This window comes from Miniopterus schreibersii, assembly GCF_964146895.1.
Source record: "Miniopterus schreibersii genome assembly, chromosome: 3".
Taxonomy (NCBI): Eukaryota; Metazoa; Chordata; class Mammalia; order Chiroptera; family Miniopteridae; genus Miniopterus; species Miniopterus schreibersii.
In genome coordinates this window covers 74,242,745-74,262,057 of record NC_138103.1, presented here as the reverse complement: position 1 = coordinate 74,262,057, position 19,313 = coordinate 74,242,745, and the positions used below count along the sequence as shown (strand labels likewise).

Below are 19,313 nucleotides of genomic sequence, written 5' to 3'. Positions count from 1 at the left end.
CAGTACAGTTATACCTTGTTTTATTGTGGCTTGCCTCATTGAACTTCACAGGTGATGCATTTTTTTCTTTTTATACGTATTGAAGGCAAGACCCTCCACCAGCAAAAAAATTACGACTTGCTTTATTGTGGTGGTCTGTAATATCTCATAAGGGCAGGGTTTTTTTTGTGTTTTTAGTTTATTGACGTACCTCATGTGCCTAGAATTATGTCTGACATTTGTAGGTGTTCAATAAATATTTGTTGAATGAATGAAGATAGAAATGTTTACTGATAAACCAAGTAAATATCAGAAAGCTGATTGGAGAGCACAGGATTAGAACAAATGGTGTTAGATATTGCCATTGAAAAGTATTGTTAAATTATGTTGGCTTGATATGTCGCATTTCAGTAGATGAAGAAGGGACTGTTTATTCATTTCTTTCTTCACTTTTTTCAGCCCTTTAGCAGACTGTTTACTGTTGTATCTTTTGTAGATATTTCTTTCTTTACTGTGATATAATTCCTGTTCTTCCAGAAAGATTGTTGTTTCTTTGACTTATTTGCTTCACCTTTTCTAAAAGTCAGCTTTCCACTCTTAGAAATACATTGTTTAATTAAGTCCACTGCTAGAAACAATCACAACCACATTATTGCTTTGTTTAGTTCATCAAACATTGTCTGAGCATTTGCTATATCCCTGACACTGTATTAGGTGTCAGCATATGTAGGTGAATAAAACAGAAATTCTTGCCTTCAAGCAGCACATGATTTTGTAGCTGAGATGCAAGTAAATAAGGAAGTAGATGTAATAGTAGAAGTATGTAGGACAGTAGAATGGAGGAAGGAGTGCTTTACTATTTAGTGCAGTTAAGGTTTCCAGAGAAGGTGATGTCAGCCTTTAACAGCAATGTTAGTGATCTCTGTTTTATGGTCTGTTAGCTGTCATTTTAAAAACACGCAAAAGTAGACAGAATTGTATAATGAACCCCTATCTTATACACCACCCAGCTTTAACAATTATCAGCTCGTCGTCACTCTTATTTTCTTTTTTGGTTGTTTCTAACATTTTACTTAACCTGTGGATATTTAAGTTTTGTGGATATGTTGCTCTTCAAACAGTGCTGCAATATACATCTTTTTGCTTATATTTTTGTATATTGGTAAGAGTACATGTGTAGAATAAGTTTCTAGCAGTGGACTTAATTAAAGAACATATTTATTTAAAAAATATGTTTTTATTGATTTCAGAGAGAGGAAGGGAGAGGAAGAGAGAGATGGAAACATCAATGATGGGAGAAAGTCATTGATCGTCTGCCTCCTGCACGCCCCCTGCTGGGGATCAAACCTGAAACCCGGGCATGTGCCCCGACCAGGAATTGAACCTCCATCGCCTGGATCATAGGTTGATGCTCAACTGATAAGCCACACTGGCTGAGCAAGAACATATGCATTTTTATTTCCTTTAAAAAAAATTTTTTTTAATATCTTTATTGATTTCAGAGAAGAAGGGAGAGGGAGAGGGAGGGATGAAAACATCAATGATGAGTCATTGATCAGCTGCCTCCTGCACTCGCCCCCACTGGGGATTGAGCCCACAACCCCGGCATGTGCTCTGACTGGGAATTGAACCTTGATCTCCTGGATCATAGGTCAATACTCAACCACTGAGCCATGCCCAGCTGGGCAAAAAAAATTTGTGTTTTTATTACGGTTTTCATTCAACACTATTTTGTATTAGTTTCAGGTGTACACCACAGCAGACATTCATATAGGTTACAAAGTGTTCCTTTCGTCCAATAATTCAGGTGCTCACCTTGCACCTGAGATAGTTATTACAATATTGTTAACTATATTTTCTATGCTTTCCCTTACATCCCCTATTTTGTAACTACCAGATTAGTACTTCTTAATTCCATCACCTTATTTCACCCTGTCCCCCTACACCCCTCCCTTCTGGCCTCCGTCACTGTGTTCTCTGTATCTGTAAGTCTGTTTCAATTATGTTTGTTTGTTTACTTTGTTGTTTAGATTCTACAAGTAAGTGATATCATATGGTATTTGTCTTTGTCTGGCTTACTTCATCTTACCTCCACCTACTTCTCCTTCTAACTGCCATTCATAGTGCCATCTACAAGCTTGCTCAGATTCAGGTTTAACCTTTTTTTTTGGCTGCATTAAGAATTTGATTTCTTGTGGGGGCAGGGTGAAGGGGGTCAATGTGGGGGGATCAATGGGGAAAAAAGGGTGCTATCTGTAATATTTTCAACAATAAAGATAAATTTTAAAAATACAGAATTTGATTTCTCAAAATAATGTAATGTCCCTTTCTTTGAACTTTCTAGTATGAGAATGTTCCTATTTTGATTATCTTTGAGCTCCTCCCTGGTCTTCACAGCAGTCATATCTGTTTTGTCTTGGACACATTGTCTTTCTCTAGTTTGCTTTTGACTCCAAGCAGTTAAAAAATTTTGTAATGTTTCCTATTCATAATTCCCCAAGAATATGTTTTCTGCCTCCTATTCTTCTTGTAGACTTGGGCTATATATAGATCATGAGTTGACTTGCAGGAATTTAACTATCTGTGGGGAAAAAAATGACATCTTTTTCTAATCCCTCTGCTCCAGTAGTACATGGTAAATACTGTATTGTTTATACATTTTACCGAAAGTCTACTCTCCAAGTTTTTTTTTGCCCATACCTGTTCTTCCCTGGAGGAAAATTGGAGCTTTTAAGTTATGGTCACTTTCTCAGTGGCTTGTATTTGGCCATACTTATCCTCTTAAATGTGGAATACTGCAGTTCTGTTCTCATCAGCCGATGTCATCCTTTTCCTCATATTACTCTGCCCGTTCTTGTTCCAGTTTCTGAGTCTCCTTCATGCGAAAACATTGCTTATGTTACTACATTTTCTTAAATTCTGTTATAATTTGTGTAAAGCTCAAAACAGGTTCAGGTCTTCATCTCACATTGTCTTTTTATAGAGAGTATTTTTAATGATTCATTAACTACAGAAGTAGAGACAGTGCTGTAAGGAAGTTTTTTGCTTGCCATGTTTTACCTTATAGTGAGGTTTTTATTTTCATGTTTTGAATTACATCTTTTTTGTATTACATTATTCTTTAGGCTCCCATTTATTTCTTTCCCTCAGGAGCTCTTTTGCAACATTTATTGACCTAATTTCTTGGAACCTAAAAATCCTTGCTATATTTCTAGATGGTTGTCCTGGCCAAGTAGTCACTGAGAATTTTACTGTAGTCCTGTTTCTCTGTCCTTGAAGGGAAAAGGGTGCTTGTAATACACTCTTTGGGGTGTAGCACTTACTTCTTACCATCAGGTGGCACTGTAGATTATTCAATTTATTTTTACATTCTTAGGAATAGTAGATCTAGTAGTGCGTTATCTGGTAAAGAAACAAATTGATGTGGAAACTGTCATGGAGAAGACTTAGAAATGAAGTTAAACTGTGCTATACACCTGACACTAATACAAAATAATATTGAAAAAATTTAAAAAAACAATAAAAAATATAACTAAAACTACAAGAAATGAAATTAAAGACATTCTAACAAATACAAACTCATTTTCCTTTTATGTGATGGAAGTGTATATAATATGTGAAGCTTCAAGGAAAGCAATAAATTAGAACTTTTTTTTGGTTTTATTTTTCTTAAGACTTTTAAGTATTTTAAACTATTGTTTTTATAAACACCAAATAATAAGACTATTAAGTGCTTCTTAGAGATGACTGTTTGTGTTAAAACTGCTGTTTGATTACAAGACTCAGAGTCCCCTAAGTGAGGAAGATTGTTTTTTGGTAAGCATTGCTATCACAAATTTAGGTAATATAGCAGAACTGTTGCTTATCAATTCTTGTTACTGAAGACCAAGCTTGTAAGCTTTTTCTCCTGAACTTTTATGATGAGAGTGCAGTTAGTGACCACATTATCTACTTAAATGTGCTACATTTAATATATTGCCATGATTTCTTTGTATGTTCTTGACAACAGAAATACACAGTGATTTGAAGCTCTTGAGAATTTGGGATATTTTAGGAATAGGGAAGAGAAATGAAGCAAATTTTCCCATGGGAATTTAGAATAGGTTTAAAGTGAAAATCCTTCAAAAATTTTTTTCTTTTCTTCGTAAAGGTTAAAAAATGTAGACTGTAAGAATTCTCTTGCCCTGGATGGGTAGCTCAGTTGGTTAGAGCATCATCCTGATATGGAAAGGTTGTGGGTTCAGTCTTTGGCCAGGGCACATATAAGTAGCAACTAATGAATGCATAAGTAAGTGGAACAATGAATTGATTTCTCTCGCTCTACCTCCCACACCTCCTTCCTTCTCTTTACTTTTTTTCTTTTTTTCTTAATCCTCATCTGGGGACGTTTATTGACTTCAGAGAGAGAGAAAGAGGAGAAAGAAACATTGATGTGAGAAAGAAACTTTGACTGGTTGCCTCCCATATGCACCCTGACCTGGGACTGAACCCACAACCTAGGTATGTGCCCGGACGTGGAATCAAACCTCCAACCTTTTGGTGTACCGGTTGATGCTCCAGCCAACAGTTACCCAGCGAGGGCTCTACTTTTTGTTTTTATAAATTTATTTTTGACATTTTATAAAGGTGGAGTCATACAACATGCGGTCTTTTGTGACTGCTTTCTTTCACTTAGCGTAATGTTTCAGGGTTCATTTATATTGTAGCACATATGAAAAGGGATTTTATTTCTTTTTATTGCTAAATATTCCATTGTATGGAAATACCACATTTTATATGCCTAGTCATCAGATGATGGACATTTGAATTGTTTTCACTTTTGGCAATTATATATAATGCTGCTGTGAAAATTTGTATACAACTTTTTGTGTGGACGTATGTCTTAATTTCTCTTGGGTATATACCTAGAGGTGGAATTTTGGGGTCATATAGTAACTATATGTTTAACATTTTTAAAAACTGACAGATTTTGTCCAAAGTGGCTGCACCATTTTACAGTCTCATCAGCAGTGCATTAGGGTTCCAGTTTTTCCACAGCCTCATCAATACGTCTTATTATATGTGTGTTTTTTAATTATAGTCATGCCAGTGGGTATGAAGTCATGAAGATTTATTCCTAGATTTTCTTCTAAGAGTTTTGTAGTGTTACCTCTTAACATTTGGAGTTAATTTTTGTGTGTGGTGTGAAGAGGAGGTCCAGCTACTCTTTTGCATGTGAATATCCAACACCATTGAATTGCCTTGGTACCCTGTTGAAAATCAATTGACTTTAAATGTAAGGATTTGTTTCTGGACTTTCAAATCTGTTTCATTGACATGTATCTATCCTGATGCCAGTCATCAACACTCTGTTGATGACTAGCTTTGCAGTAAGTTTTGAAATCTGAAAATGTGAGTGGATTTCCCATATTTCTGTTTTTGATTGTGCTCAGAAAACATATTTGTACAATTTCAATCCTTTTAAATTTGTTGAGGCTTTTTTGTGGTCTAACATGGTCTATCCTGGAGAATGTTCCATGTACACTCTATGTATCCAAGAAGAATGTATGCATTCTACTGTTGGGGAGTGGCATGTTTGCTAAATATCTGTTGGGTCTACCTTGTAAATAATGTTGTTCAAGACTGTTATTTTCTTGTTGGGTTTTCTCCCCAGTTCTATTCGTTATTGAAAGTAGAGTATTGAAATCTCCATCTGTTATTGTTCCTCTGCCCTTTGAGCAAGCTGGGGTAGGCAAGATTGAGGTCCACTATTTTTGACCTGATGTGCTTGAGGTAGAACATCTGCTCCATGAGTGGTTCCTGGGTAGAAGAAGAGAACCCTAGACCTCTCGGCTACACTTGCCTGAAATAGAGCGGCAACACAGCTGGGGTGGATGGGAAATGCTGGCTGACTGCCCCTTTGGGGGAGAAACTGGAGCCCTAGATAAAGAACTGGGTTGAGAGGGAGCCCCGTGTTCTTGACTACATCTGCCTGAAGTAGAGCTTCTGTAGAACTATGTGGTAGGAGTGAGTTCATGACTCAGATGCTACAGATTCTTGCTATTCTTACCAAGATTTAGTAGTATTTCTTATGTAAAAGTTCCTGTATTTATTGTATGTTCTTAACCACACTTTCCAGAGACTTTAAATGGTTGCTTTTTATAATTTTTACCACTTACGGTTGTTTCACGGAGGAGAGGACCTGTGTAGCTCTTCATGCTACTATTCCAGAAGTATTCTGGAAAAGAGGAGACTCTGTTTCTTTTAAACTGGTAGTTGGGTCTAGAGTCTTGATTAGATGAAAGCTTATCAGTTTTGGTATTTCAGAGGTGAGATTTTATGCTTCTTATTGCATCACATCAAGAGGCATTTAGGGTCAAGTTGTACAGCTGTTCATGATAATAAGTTTATTTTCTTAGTTGTGCTGGTGATGACTGATCCCTTCATTTTAAAGGTCTGTTTGTCTCTCTGTTTCATTTAGCAAGTAGTCTGTGGGGTGGTACTTGGATGCACTGGGAATATTCCATTCCATTATAGCTGTTCTTTCACTTAATGGGTTTAGTTGTTCATTATTGACCCGTGCCTGAATAAACTGTTTCAGTGGGGGAACCATTTTTGATATTGAAATTCCTTTTTCTTCAGTTTTTATTGTAATCTTATACCCTTTTCTAAGTCAGGTTACTTACTGCTTTAACATTTAATAGTAGGGTGGGGATATTGTTTGTGTGGAATCTCCTAAAACTAAGGACAAACTCAGGTAATTATAGCAGGTTAAAGAAAATCATCACGGCTGAAGTTAAAGTCACTGCAGATCTGAGATGTCTGTCTGTTGGTGACAGGCAGAAGTGCTGAGTTTTCCTTGTCTGTTTGTTTCTTTTAATGAAAATTAGTAAGTTCCCAACTACAGGCACATCTGTATATCTTTAGACTTTAGGTTTTTTAAGAATTGGGGAAGTATCTTACAGAAACAAGCCTAGAAAGTCCAGATACAGGGTATGAGTATTTTAAGGCTCTTTCACATATTGGTAGATTGTTTAGACTTCTATAGAATCAAAGAATAGAACAAGCCCACTAATGAATAAATTGAAATGACTCAGTTGTGAAATACTGTGGGGAGAAGGGCAAAATGCCCACCCTTTTAATTTTCACCTTCCCCTTTTCTATTATTGTTCTTAGAGAAGAATTTAGATTTTGAGTAATTCTCTTCTGTAGCATAGTTGGGAGCTAATAAAATAGAAGCATTGCCCTGCCCGGGCGTGGCTCAGTGGTTGAGCGTCAATTCCCGGTTCGATTCCCGGTCAGGGCACATGCCCAGGTCGTGGGCTCAATCAGTGACTCTCTCATCATTGATGTGTCTGTCTCTCTCTCTCCCTCTCCTTTCCTATCTCTGAAATCAGTAAAGATATATTAAAAAAAAAAAAAAATAGAAGCATTGTTTCTGCTCTCATAATTTTGAAACTATACAAATTAATGAAAAATCAAAGCAACCTCAGTGTTTACATTATTAATTAGAAAACTTAGGCAAATTTAACCTCGTCGTTTGCTGGGTTGCCTTAAAGGTCCTAGTAATTGGTGGGAATGCCGAAAGGAGGAGGATGAATTTCTTTAATGTAAGTAGAGGATTTTTCTTGCTACACATAGACCTCTACACAGAGGAGCTGCAGCAGTGCTTCCACAGTGAGAGACTAGGCCCTGGCCTCAGGTCTGCCTGGCAGTGATCTCTGTGAAGGTCCTGGCAAGTCCTTTGAGAAGAACATTCAGCGATGCCCACAAGTTAGTCATGTGTGTGTCTCTCTCTTCTATCTTCCACCCTGCCTCCCTTGTTTTCTCCTTCCTTCCTCACCTCCATCTTTCTTTACCACTCTCAGTTCTCTCCAGTTTTTTTTAGAGATTGGTTGTGTGTCTGCTTCACAACTAGGTGCAAATAACAGTAGAAACCCTATTATATTTCTGCATGCTAATTCTACTAGTAACTAGTAGTCATCTATCTTTTAACCCAAATTTTGGTTTTTAATTAATTTTTAAAAATTAAATATATTGGGGTAACATTGGTTAAAGTGAACATATGTTTCAGGTGTGGGTTTCTATGTTACAAGATCTCTGTATTGCACCGTGTGCCTACCACCCAAAGTCAGATTTCCACACTTACATTTGAATGACTCCATACCTTTCTCCCCTGTTCTTTGTTGCCATCACTGTCCTTTCAAGAGCATTCCACAGTTGAGTACTGTATGAATGTGATCCTTTTAGGTTTCTGATGATTCAGAAATCTTTTTGACAGTTTCTCTGGGAACCTATTGTGGTAGAGCATGGTAGGTTTGTGGGTGTTTAGGAATAGGGTGGTGTGGTGAGGCCATTTGGTGTTTTAGTAAGAAGAGTTGGGATTCCAGAGACCTGGTTATGGGGCCTCACTTTGCCATGTACTAGTTTGCTACATGAACCTGGGCAGCTCTCCTATAACTGTAGGTTCTTTCTCAGTAAACAGTGATAATTAGTCCACATGCAAGATTTGCTCTTACAGGTTTGTTTGGGATCCTTAAAACATTTATTATGCTTTAGTAATGTGATGTTTTTAATAATCCATTATAGGTGTGTCATTCCTGAATTAAGTTATTTTTGATGATGCATTTAATCTGCAATTTAGGAGCTGATTGCTGCTTAAAGCTTCCCTTATAAGTTAATTAGTGCTTGGAAATGTTTCTAGTAGAAGTTATGAAAGATGGTTTGTTTCTCAGACCTAAAAGTCCCATTAGCTGAACCATTCATAGTAGTGTTTCTGTGTGGGGAAATATATTCTGGGTTCCCACTGTTATTTTCGAAACTTGTTTTTCACAGCTTGTTTTAATGATAAGAATATTTCTCTCTGCTTCCCACCTCATAATCCTCCAGGATTTAGGTAGAGAAAGTGACCCTTTCTGATTCTTGCCATCCAAACAACTGTCACAGTGGTTGGCACAAAATTGGTTCTCCAAAAATATGTGAGCTCCCCCTTCCCCTGAATGGGCTTCTTGGGATCAAGGATCAATAACAAGGGAGGAGGGGACAGGGCATATACTTTTGGGGAGGACCTGGATGGAGCAGTCAGGGATGGAACTCCAGCATCTTCTATTAGAACAGCTAACTGGTAAGGGTGAGTGGGACATAAGGATAAGAGTATATGGACTTAAGGATTGCCTTGCTGTGAAGGTCTAGAGAAATGTGAAAAGTGAAGGTGCATGTGTGTGTGGAGAATTCTGCACTAGGTGAAAATTGCTTGGGGGGGGGGAAGCAGTAATCAGTGATTTTTTTCAAGTAGTGGTTTTTTTTCTTTTTGAGGGGCGGGGATGAGTTCTGATAGAGCCTTTCTCTACTGTTATATTCATATTAATATATTCATATATTCTTCCTAACTTCCAGTGGCTTTTTTTATATATATCAAAGTCCAGACACTATTTTCCCCTACAAGGCCATCCATGAACTGTTCCAGCCTACTTCTCTAGCCTCATCTTGTTCTATTTTCCCCTTTTCTTAAGAAATGTCAGTCGTACTGACCTTTTTTAAAAAATATGTTTTTACTGATTTTAGAGAAAGAGGAAGAGAGAAGGAGAGAGAGAAACATTGATGAGAGAGAAGTATCAATTGGCTGCCTCCTGTACACCCCCTACTGGGGATCAAGCACGCAGCCCTGACCTGAAATTGAACTGGCAACCTCAGTGCATGGGACAGATGCTCAGACAACTGAGCCACACCTGCAGGGCCATACTGACCTTCTTAAGTTTGTTTCTAATCTTAAGGCTGTATTTTCAGTTGTTTTCTCTTTCCAGAGCTCTGCATGGCTGGGTGTCTTTTGCCATTCATGTTTCTTTTAAGGGTCACTTCAGAGAAGCTTTTCCTGAACAGCCAATCTAAAGTGGCACATTCAGTTGCAGGCAGTCTTTAACATATTCTTCTTTTCTTCATATCACTGCTTCATCTCTTTTTCTTTTCTTTTTTCAAATAGATCTTTCTTTTTCCACTAGAATGTAAGCTGCATGAAGTGAGGGACACTGTTTTTTTCTGTGCTATATTCTAGAACAGTGGCTGGCACACAGCAGGCTTTCAGCAATTTAATGAAACAAACCCGTTAACTAGTTACCATGTGGTTCAGTGTGAAGTACTTTATTGTTCAGAATTCGTCACATTTCTTTATTCAGCAAATATTTATTAAGCATATATCATGTGTCTTGTTGGGCTCCTGGGACTACAGAGATGCTTTAGATGTCAGTCCTGTCACTCAAGGCAGGCAGTATTAGATACTGATTAAGACTAGCTTGGCTTTGGTTATTCAAGCCCAGCATTGCCACTTAATAGACTGTGACCTTGCCAAGAGGGTGGGAGAGTGGGTGGAAGAGAGTATGGGGGGATAAATGGTAATGGGAAAAAATTGAAATGTAATAAAGAGAGAAAATAGATTGTGACCTTGGCAAGGTAAAGTCTCTGATCCCTTATCTTTCTACCTACCACATAGAATTAGTATTCGGAATAAATAAATGAATAAAGCCTTCATATAACACTTGGCATATAATATAGCTCAGATATTGGCTATTATTTTAAAACTCAGATATTAGAATTTTATTTTTATTTTAGCTGGTTTGAATTGAACTGTGGGAATTTTAAGTAAGTGTATTGGTGGTACATAGAGAAGATAGAAATCCAGCAGAAACATGAAGGAGTAGGTGAATTGAAGTGTAGGAGTATTTCAGAACATTGGAACGTTTTCTCCATTTGTGTTTCTGTTAATTTTTTGTGTATAATGCACATTCAGGTATGTTAATTTATCATTGCCAGGTTTCCATGGATCTCAATAGTGCCAGCACTGTTGTTCTTCAGGTCTTAACACAGGCCACCAGTCAGGATACTACTGTCTTAAAACCAGCTGAGGAGCAGTTGAAACAGTGGGAAACACAGCCAGGTTTCTATTCAGTGTTGCTGGTAAGTTGTTCAGACACCATTATATTGTTTTAAAAACATCCTTTTTTGGTGGTTTACTTAGTGAAACTGATCCAAATGCTTGGCTACCATTGTACTGCTATTTACTAATTCAGGGCCTGGCTCTTTTTTTTAATGTTTTTATTGATTTGAGAGGGAGGGGGAGAGATAGAAACATTGATGAGAGAGAACATCGATTGGTTGTTTCCTGCACTCCCCTCACTGGGGATTGGGCCCAAAACCTGGGCCTAGGTCTGGACAATGACTGGGAATTGAATCGGAGTCCTCTTGGTTCATGAGTTGATGCTCAACCACTAAGCCACACTGGCCAGGCTCTTTCAGGGCATTTAAGAAATGTTTGTTGATGAGTGAATAAATAACCAAGCAGAATATTGGTAGTGTCTGCTTAGAAGATTACACTGCTGGTTTTCTATTTTAGCTTGTTAATGCTGACCTCAAGACTGTAGGTAGTACGCTTTCATGTTTTGTCTTACTTAATGTCAGAGTTGTTCAGGTCTTCCCACTGCAGCATCAGAGTCAGGTCCACCTGTGTTTCACTTTAAAACATTATTTTCTTTTCCAAACCTAAAATTTTTATTTTCTTGATGTATCTCCATTTTTCCTTTTATGGGAAACAGCATAATAATTTAATTAACAAATATATGCTTTAACTAAACCTTTCTGGGAGTTTAAAGCTTTTGATTAGTTAACCAATACTGTTTTCTCAGTGCTGTAATAATAGGATGTCTTTTTGTGTTCAGTGTTTTCCTTATTTTTTTCTTCTGGAAATTTGAGAACTCTGATTAGTGTTTGAGATTGAGTTTCTGGTAAGGGCAGTGAGGCTACCAGTGGATCAAAAAATGGTCTAATATTTGTGACTGAGTGACAGATTTGTGACTGAGTGACAGATTTTTCTATCTTGTAAAGTAGAAAAGTATAGCAATTGACATACATATTTTGACATCATGGCTAAAGTGTTTGAGTTGTTTGTTAAATTTAAGAAGATGCTGGTCATGACTATAAGGGAAATTAAATGTCTAGAATCATACCTGGTACTCTGAAGGTAACATGAAAGTTGACTGTGACTTAGTAACAGAAAGATAAAAAAACAGATTTTTAAAGATACTAAAGGAAATAATCTTACTTAGATAGTCCCAGCATCATGTTTGTAAATTTTGGGCACAGTATAATTCTTTAAAAAATCTTTGAATATTTTTACTCTTCATATGCTTATTTAAATGAAGAAGCTCTGTAATTAACCTTGTGTTTTTTCATGCCAAAATATAGAACACTTTTGGAATTTCTTATTTTAATTACTGCTGGACCTTCTTGAATAATTGTTGACTTTTTGCATAACATATGAATTATTAATATTAAATGCCCAAACCTTTTGTTTTTATTTTTACTAGCTATACTTTTCTTCTTAGAGGGATAGTAAAATTTCTTTTAGATGGAATAGATTATATTTACAAGAGAATCAAAACTGCTGAGTTTAACTTAATCCTTCCTTTTCCTCTGCACATACTGTCTTGGCACATTTAGTCTGTTTTAACCCTAGCCATTCATTCTAGTTTAGAGATTCCTGAAATTTTATGCCTAATCTTAGGCTTGTGTTTCAGTACTATTATTCAAAATATTATGGGGGGACCTCTGCAGCCAAGATATCCCTCCCAATTTTGAACTGCTACACATGGGTGTGGGACCAGATCGTCCGCTTCTCCACCTGTCCTACCAGTCTCTTCTTTAAATCCCTAGTTGTAGGACTTCCATTCAGCTAGATTTCAGGTGGTTCTGAATGATGATTGTTCTGTAATTTAGTTGTAATTTTGATGTGGTTGTGGGAGGATTCGAGTACTGCATTTACCTACCTGGCCATCTTGACTGGAAGTCCTGTGATGTTTTAAATTACCGTGTAAATATTACTTTTATTATTTTTTAAATTTTCATATACATTTATGACATAAAATTTTGATAATAAATTTTTTGATAAATTTAAAGATCACAGGATAACTGTAATTTTCTCCTTGATTATTAACATTATGTTGCATGATTTAGCATACACAATCATTTTTACGGTCTTCCACTACTGTGCAATGTGAGGGTTATCTGTATTAACACAGTGAGCAAATTTTTTGAGTAACGGTTAATTTTGAGTTGAAATTATTCCTATCACATCTGCCTCTATATAACTTAAAAATGTCTTGCTATCAAATTTAATTTGTAAGCACACTTACTTTAATGAGAGTACATATTATGTATTAATAACCTAAGGGCTTTGACTCTTTAGAATCTTTGAATCTGTGCTGTGATAGGTCTGTTTTGATTTTTTAATTTAGATGGTGTTTGTTTTAGTTTTTTGCATGTGTAGGTTGTGATATATAATGAGGTTTATTTTGTTTTATGTTTATTAGAAAAAATTTCAAACACACTTAAGAATAGAATCTCCATCTACTATCCATTACTCAGCTTAAACAGTTAATATTCTACTGAGCAGGTATGCTTTCTTATATGAATTGTAGAGCCATAGGTATTTAGAAAATAACAATATGATGTATGTAGTGACATAATTTAAATGGAACAATTAAAAAATCTATTCATATTTTCTTGTGTGGATATTAATTACACTTTTGACTTATATGTTTATTCTAATACTCTGTTTTTTATTTACAGAATATTTTCACAAACCACACTCTGGATATAAATGTAAGGTGGCTTGCTGTGTTGTATTTTAAAAATGGAATTGATCGTTACTGGAGACGTGTAGCACCTCAGTAAGTTTCATCACTCTCCCCCTCCCAGTGTAGTAATCCTTTTAAAATTCAGGGAAGTATTGGAATGTACCTGTTAATCTTCATTCTTTATGTAAAAGAATGAGTTTGTGCTTACTTCAGCAGCCCATATACTAAAATTGGAACAATGCTGAGAAGATTAGCATGGTCCCTGTGCTACGATGACATGCAAACTTGTGAAATGCTTGACATTTAAAAGAAAAATAAAATAAATATTATTACTTATTAAAGAAGAAAAGTATTCTACATAGTTAGCTATAAATCAATATCTGCATTATTGCTTTTTTTCATGACTTTATTTTTTTTTCTGGGGTAGGGTATGTGTGGATTTCTTTTTAGCCTGCTTTTGAGGATCTCTAATTTCATGGGCACAAAACAAAGGCTGAGTTGAATGAGTCATGTTGAAGTTTTTTGTTTTTTTTTTTAAAGAAGTATGAGGTTGTGATTTTGAAAGAAAAAGTCATTGAGAAGGAAATCCCAGGTCATTTCTGAGCCAGCTGGATGTTAATTCCAGTGTCTTCTGCATAATTTCCTTTCTGGTGGGAATGATATAGTTACATTTGTAATTTCATAGGATTCAGTTGTAACTGCTCTATAGGTGATTAAGTGAACATATTTCTCTTGATAATTCATTACCTGTTATATAATTGATGGAAAGGCAATGCAGACATGACTCTGGAATTTGATAGAAAATAGGGAACCTTGCAGAAGTAATATAGCCTTTGTTCTCCAGTAGATGGCACCACAGCTCTTATATTTATAAGGCTGTAAAAGTCTGAGTACTTCAAAGTGCATATAAAATATGCACTTGAATAATATTGGAAGCAACTAGAATATTTTAAGGCTGCACTTAAGATATTGTAGTATAAAGCAAACTCATCTCTTTGTATTTTAAAATAAATTTATAATTTGAGAGAGAATTTAGTGATAAGAAACTACCTATTATTGATTTATTGGAAACAGTGTAGCAAGATCACAAACTTTTCTTCTGCTCTGTCCAGTTGAATTTTACATATAAATTGATTTTTTACTGGTTATATGAAGAATATGGTTATAATTAGTATAGTCATTTATAATGACCGTAAGGGAGAGTAAATTATGATTGAATATTTTAGATTGTACTTTCATATAAAGATTTAGAAACTGGAATTTATTTTAAATTTAAAAAGTTAATGGTGTTATATGGTATTAGGAAGTTAAATCCCAAGCTATCTCTTTTAGTATATATTGAGCTGGAAAGGAGATGAATGTACTTAGGGAGAAAGGATGTTAAGAATGGACTGAGAGCCCTAGCTTATGTGGCTTGGTTGGGCATTGTCCCCAGTCACCAATTGGGTTTGATTTCTGGTTGTGGCACATACCTGGGTTGTGGGCTTGATCCCCAGTAGGGGGCGTGCAGGAGGCAGCTGATTGATGTATCTCTCTCCCTTCCTTTGTAAAAATCAATTTTAAAAAAATGTACTGAGAAAGGGAATAAGGGAATCAAGATTAGAAATCAAATTGATGTCCAAATTGACACTTAAAATCTGCTTGTTTGGATTCTTATCTAAGTTTCATGTTATATAGTTCCTACACTTACCACTATTTTCACAGAATGGGGATTAATTTAAACATTATATCATTATATACAATTTGACTTTAATTGGGTTCTAATTAACTAGATACTACCCAATTTCTGCTTGGAATATGTAGTCTGAATTCATCTAATGATAGCATGTGCTTAAAATTAAAGGTGGAGTGTTAACTATTCTTAGAGAATTGCTAAAGCTTCCTGCAGGTTAATGGCTTGTTTTCTTTAATATGTGTATATTTTTTTACTCTCTCTCTCTCTCTCTCTCTCTCTCTCGCTCGCTCTCAGTATAATATAATCATTATATTATATTCTCTTAAAATTATGAAAACTGTTCAACCTGGCTCCTTGGCATAGGAGAAAACTTGAATTTCAAGTTTAAGACAAAACATTATGGCAGAAAACATTTCAGAGATTAGGTAATAGATGGCAGCTGTTAAAGCTGGAGAGAACAGCAGAGTAATGAAAGGATTAGAGAGATCATTTCTAAGGGGAGAGCATAGACTTTCATTGGGCTTTGAGTCTTCACCCAAATGTTTATCTTAATCTTGTTTTCTCATTTGTTTACTAACCTTGAACAAGTCACTATTAAGGTTGGAAAACCTTTTGTCCACGTATAATACAGGGATTGGCAAAAGTAGCTTTACAATTTATTCTTGTATTATTATTTATTTATTATTTGTATTATTTGCCTTTTTCCATACAAACAAGTGTAAATCTACTTTTGCCCACCCCATATATAACATACCTAAAAAGTGCACAAATGACAGGTACAGTTTGAATGTTTTTAATGTGAACACACCCATGTAACTACCATTAAGAACTAGATAGAACATAACTAGTACCCCAGAAACCTGCCTCCTGCCCCCTCACAGTCACCTATTTCACCCCCTCCCTGCCAGGTAAGTACAATCTCACATCTCTCACCATCGGTTTTTCCCTGTTTCTGAACTTCATATAAGTAGAAATCATATAGTATGTTCTCTTTTTGTATTTGGCTTTTATTCAGTATTATATTTGTGAGATTTAACCATGCACTTGCATGGAGCAGTAGTTTACTCTTTTATGTAAGGATATAACTTCTCATTTTAGGAACATACCACAGTTATCTACCTTTTCTGCTGTTGATGGGCATTGAGGTTGTTTCTAGTTATTGACTGTTAAAAATAATGCTTTCTTGAAAATTTTTGCATGCCTTGTTGAACGTAAGTGTGCATTTTGTGGTCAGATGTATACTCTACTTTAGTAGGTACCATCAGTTTTCCAAACAGGTTGTACCAATTTACACTCTCACCAGCAGCGTATGAGTGTTGACATTTACTCCACATTGTCGTCAGCACTGAGCCTTTCATTTTAGTTATGCTGGTGTGCTTGGTAATTTTTGCATTTTCTTAGTGACAAATGAGTACCTTTTTCATTTGGATGTCTTCTTTTGTGAATGGCCTGTCATTTGCACATAAAAGAAATTGGGTTAAAAAAATTGTGTTACCTTACTGATTGTAGCACTTGGTATATGTTTTGTATTAAGTCCTTTTTTGAAGGTACATATTGAAAGTATCTTCTTCCACTTTTCCTTTTCTCTTTCTAAGTGGTGTTTTTGATGAAGAAAAGTTCTTAATATTAATGAAGTTCAGTTTAGCTACCTTTCTTTTATAATTAATTCTTTCTGGGCCTATTTACAAAATTTTTGCTCAATCCAAGGTCATGAAAATATTCTGTTTTATGCCAAAAGCTTTGTTTTACTTTTCACGTTTAGGTGTATGATGTATCTGGAAGTGATTTCTGTGTAAGGCTTGTATGTGAAGTAGAGGCAGCACTGTGCATTCTTTCCCTATCACATTTCAGTGGTTCCTGTGGTATAAATCAGGTATTTGATGTGTTTTGGATTCACCGTTTTGACCTACTGGCTTATTTGGCTATCCTTGCTTTAGTTATTGTATAAGGCTTGATGTATTTTCTATTATTTTTTTGGATTTATTTTGCTGTTCTTTTTCTAGCTTTTTGAGATGGAAGCTTAGATAACTGAATTTTCAGGTTTTCTTCTTAAATATACATTTAAACCATTGAGGCTCTTCTTGTGGGTCATGGCTTTAGTTCCAGTTTCAAAAGCCTCGATATGTAGTATTTTCATTACAATTCAGTTAGAAATATTTTAAAATTTCTCCTGTGATTTCTTTTTAGACCCATGGTTTAATTAGAAGTCTAATTTCCAAACATGTGGGGCTTTTTAGTTACTGTTTTGTTACTGATTTCATTCCTTGAAATATACTGTCTTCTTTTATGATCCTGGCATATGATATTTTAGTTTTGTATGCATTTGAAAGGAATGTGGGTTTTGCTTTTGTGGATTGTAATGTTTTATATATGCCAGTTAGGTCATGTTTGTTAATTATGCTATAAATCTTTTATTTCCTTATTGATTTTTAGCTGCTCTTCCCATCATTTACTGATAGGTGTGTGTTAATCTCCAGATACGATTATGGGCTCACCTATTTCTTCTTTTCATTGTTTTTGCTCTCTATATTTTGAGACTGTATTGTAGGATCATATAAGTTCAGGATTATTATATTCCTGTAGAATTGACCTGGTTCTAATTATGAAATGTTCCTCTTATCTCTAGTAATGCATTTTGGCTTAAAGTCTAGACTGTCTGATTTTAATAGAGCCACACCAGCCATCTTATGGCAGCATGGTATAACTTTCTCTGCTTTTTCTTTTAATATTTCTTTGTGTTCCATTCATAATGTTTCTCTTATAAGTAGCAAATAATTGGGTTTTGTTTTTACCCAATCTAATAAATATCTTTTAATTTTAGTATTATGTCCATTTACATTTAGTATAATTTCTGACGAAGTTGGGGCTAAGTCTGCCATCTATATTTACATTGGGGCTTAAGTCTGCCATCCACTATGTATTTCTTTCTGTTTGTTTCTGTCTGATCTTTATCCCTACCCCCTTTTTTTTTTTCTTTCTTGCCTGTCTTTGAATTAGTTGTTACTCTGTTTTCTTTCTAACAGATCATTAAGACACTTGTTACTCAAGTGGTTTTCCTAGAGATTATAACATGCATCCTTGATTTATTAGGGACTATACTTAAATTAGTACTTTACTTTTTCCAGGTAATGCACAAACTTTGTAATATTTAACTTCATTTATGCCTTCCTGTCTTTTATGCACTTGTTGAGTACTTTAATTCTGCACATACTTTAAACTCCACAATATGCTATTTTATATTATTTTGCCTGCAGTATTCATTTAAATTTACCTTTCTAGTGTTCTTCATTTCTTTCAGTGTTGCCAGGCTTCCAGGGTCCTTTTGTCTTTTGCCAGAAGAACTACCTTTGGTATGTTTTTTTAATCCTCACCCAAGGATATGCTTATTGATTTGAGAGAGAATGGAAGGGTGGGGTGGAGAGAGAGAGAGAAACATCAGTGTGAGAGAGAAACCTCATTGGCTGCCTCTCGTACACACTCCAACTGGGGATCGAAATCACAACCTTTTGGTGTACGGGATGATGCTCCAATCAACTGAGCCACCTGGCCAGGGCTGCCTTTAATTTTTTTTTAGGGCACATTGTAAATGAACTCTCAAAAGCAAAAGTTCTGTCTTTCTCATTATGCTTCAGTCTGGAGTTTTTCCACTGAACTATCTTTCAGTTACCTTTATTTCACTTACTGTTTTCATCAGTTCTAGGCTTTCCCTTTGGTATTTTTTAAAAAACAAATTTCAGTTTTCTGGTGAAATCTTCCACCTTTTACCTATTTTCTTGAATTTAATCATCCTAAAAATTTCAAGTGTGACTTTGATCATTATATATCTCCTGATTCTATTTGTATTTTGATTTCAGTCTTTTTTTCCTGTTTTTTAGTATGCCTTATAAATTTTGATTGAATGCTAAACATTGAATAGGGAAAATTGGAGAGGCTTGAATTTTGTTCTTTCTCTCCAGGGAGAATTTAATTTTCTCCAGGCAAGCAAATAGAGTATGACTTCAACCATGATTTAGTTAAGGGTGGTCTCTTGATGGTTTACTCTAATTCCCTTACTT

General features: G+C 35.6%; 1 protein-coding gene across 4 annotated transcripts in view; it reads left to right on the top strand.

Annotated features, from left to right (window-relative positions):
- The window catches only part of IPO11 (importin 11), a 135,953-nt gene that overhangs the window by 6,635 nt on the left and 110,005 nt on the right, over positions 1-19,313 (top strand). For 3 of the 4 annotated variants that reach the window (XM_081133639.1, XM_081133638.1, XM_081133641.1), the window contains 2 exons: positions 10,765-10,908; positions 13,576-13,676. In XM_081133639.1, the coding sequence (XP_080989765.1) occupies positions 10,771-10,908; positions 13,576-13,676 (239 nt within the window). In that variant the 5' untranslated portion in view covers positions 10,765-10,770. The remainder of the gene's footprint in view (positions 1-10,764; positions 10,909-13,575; positions 13,677-19,313) is intronic. The other variant, XM_081133640.1, reaches the window with a different exon arrangement.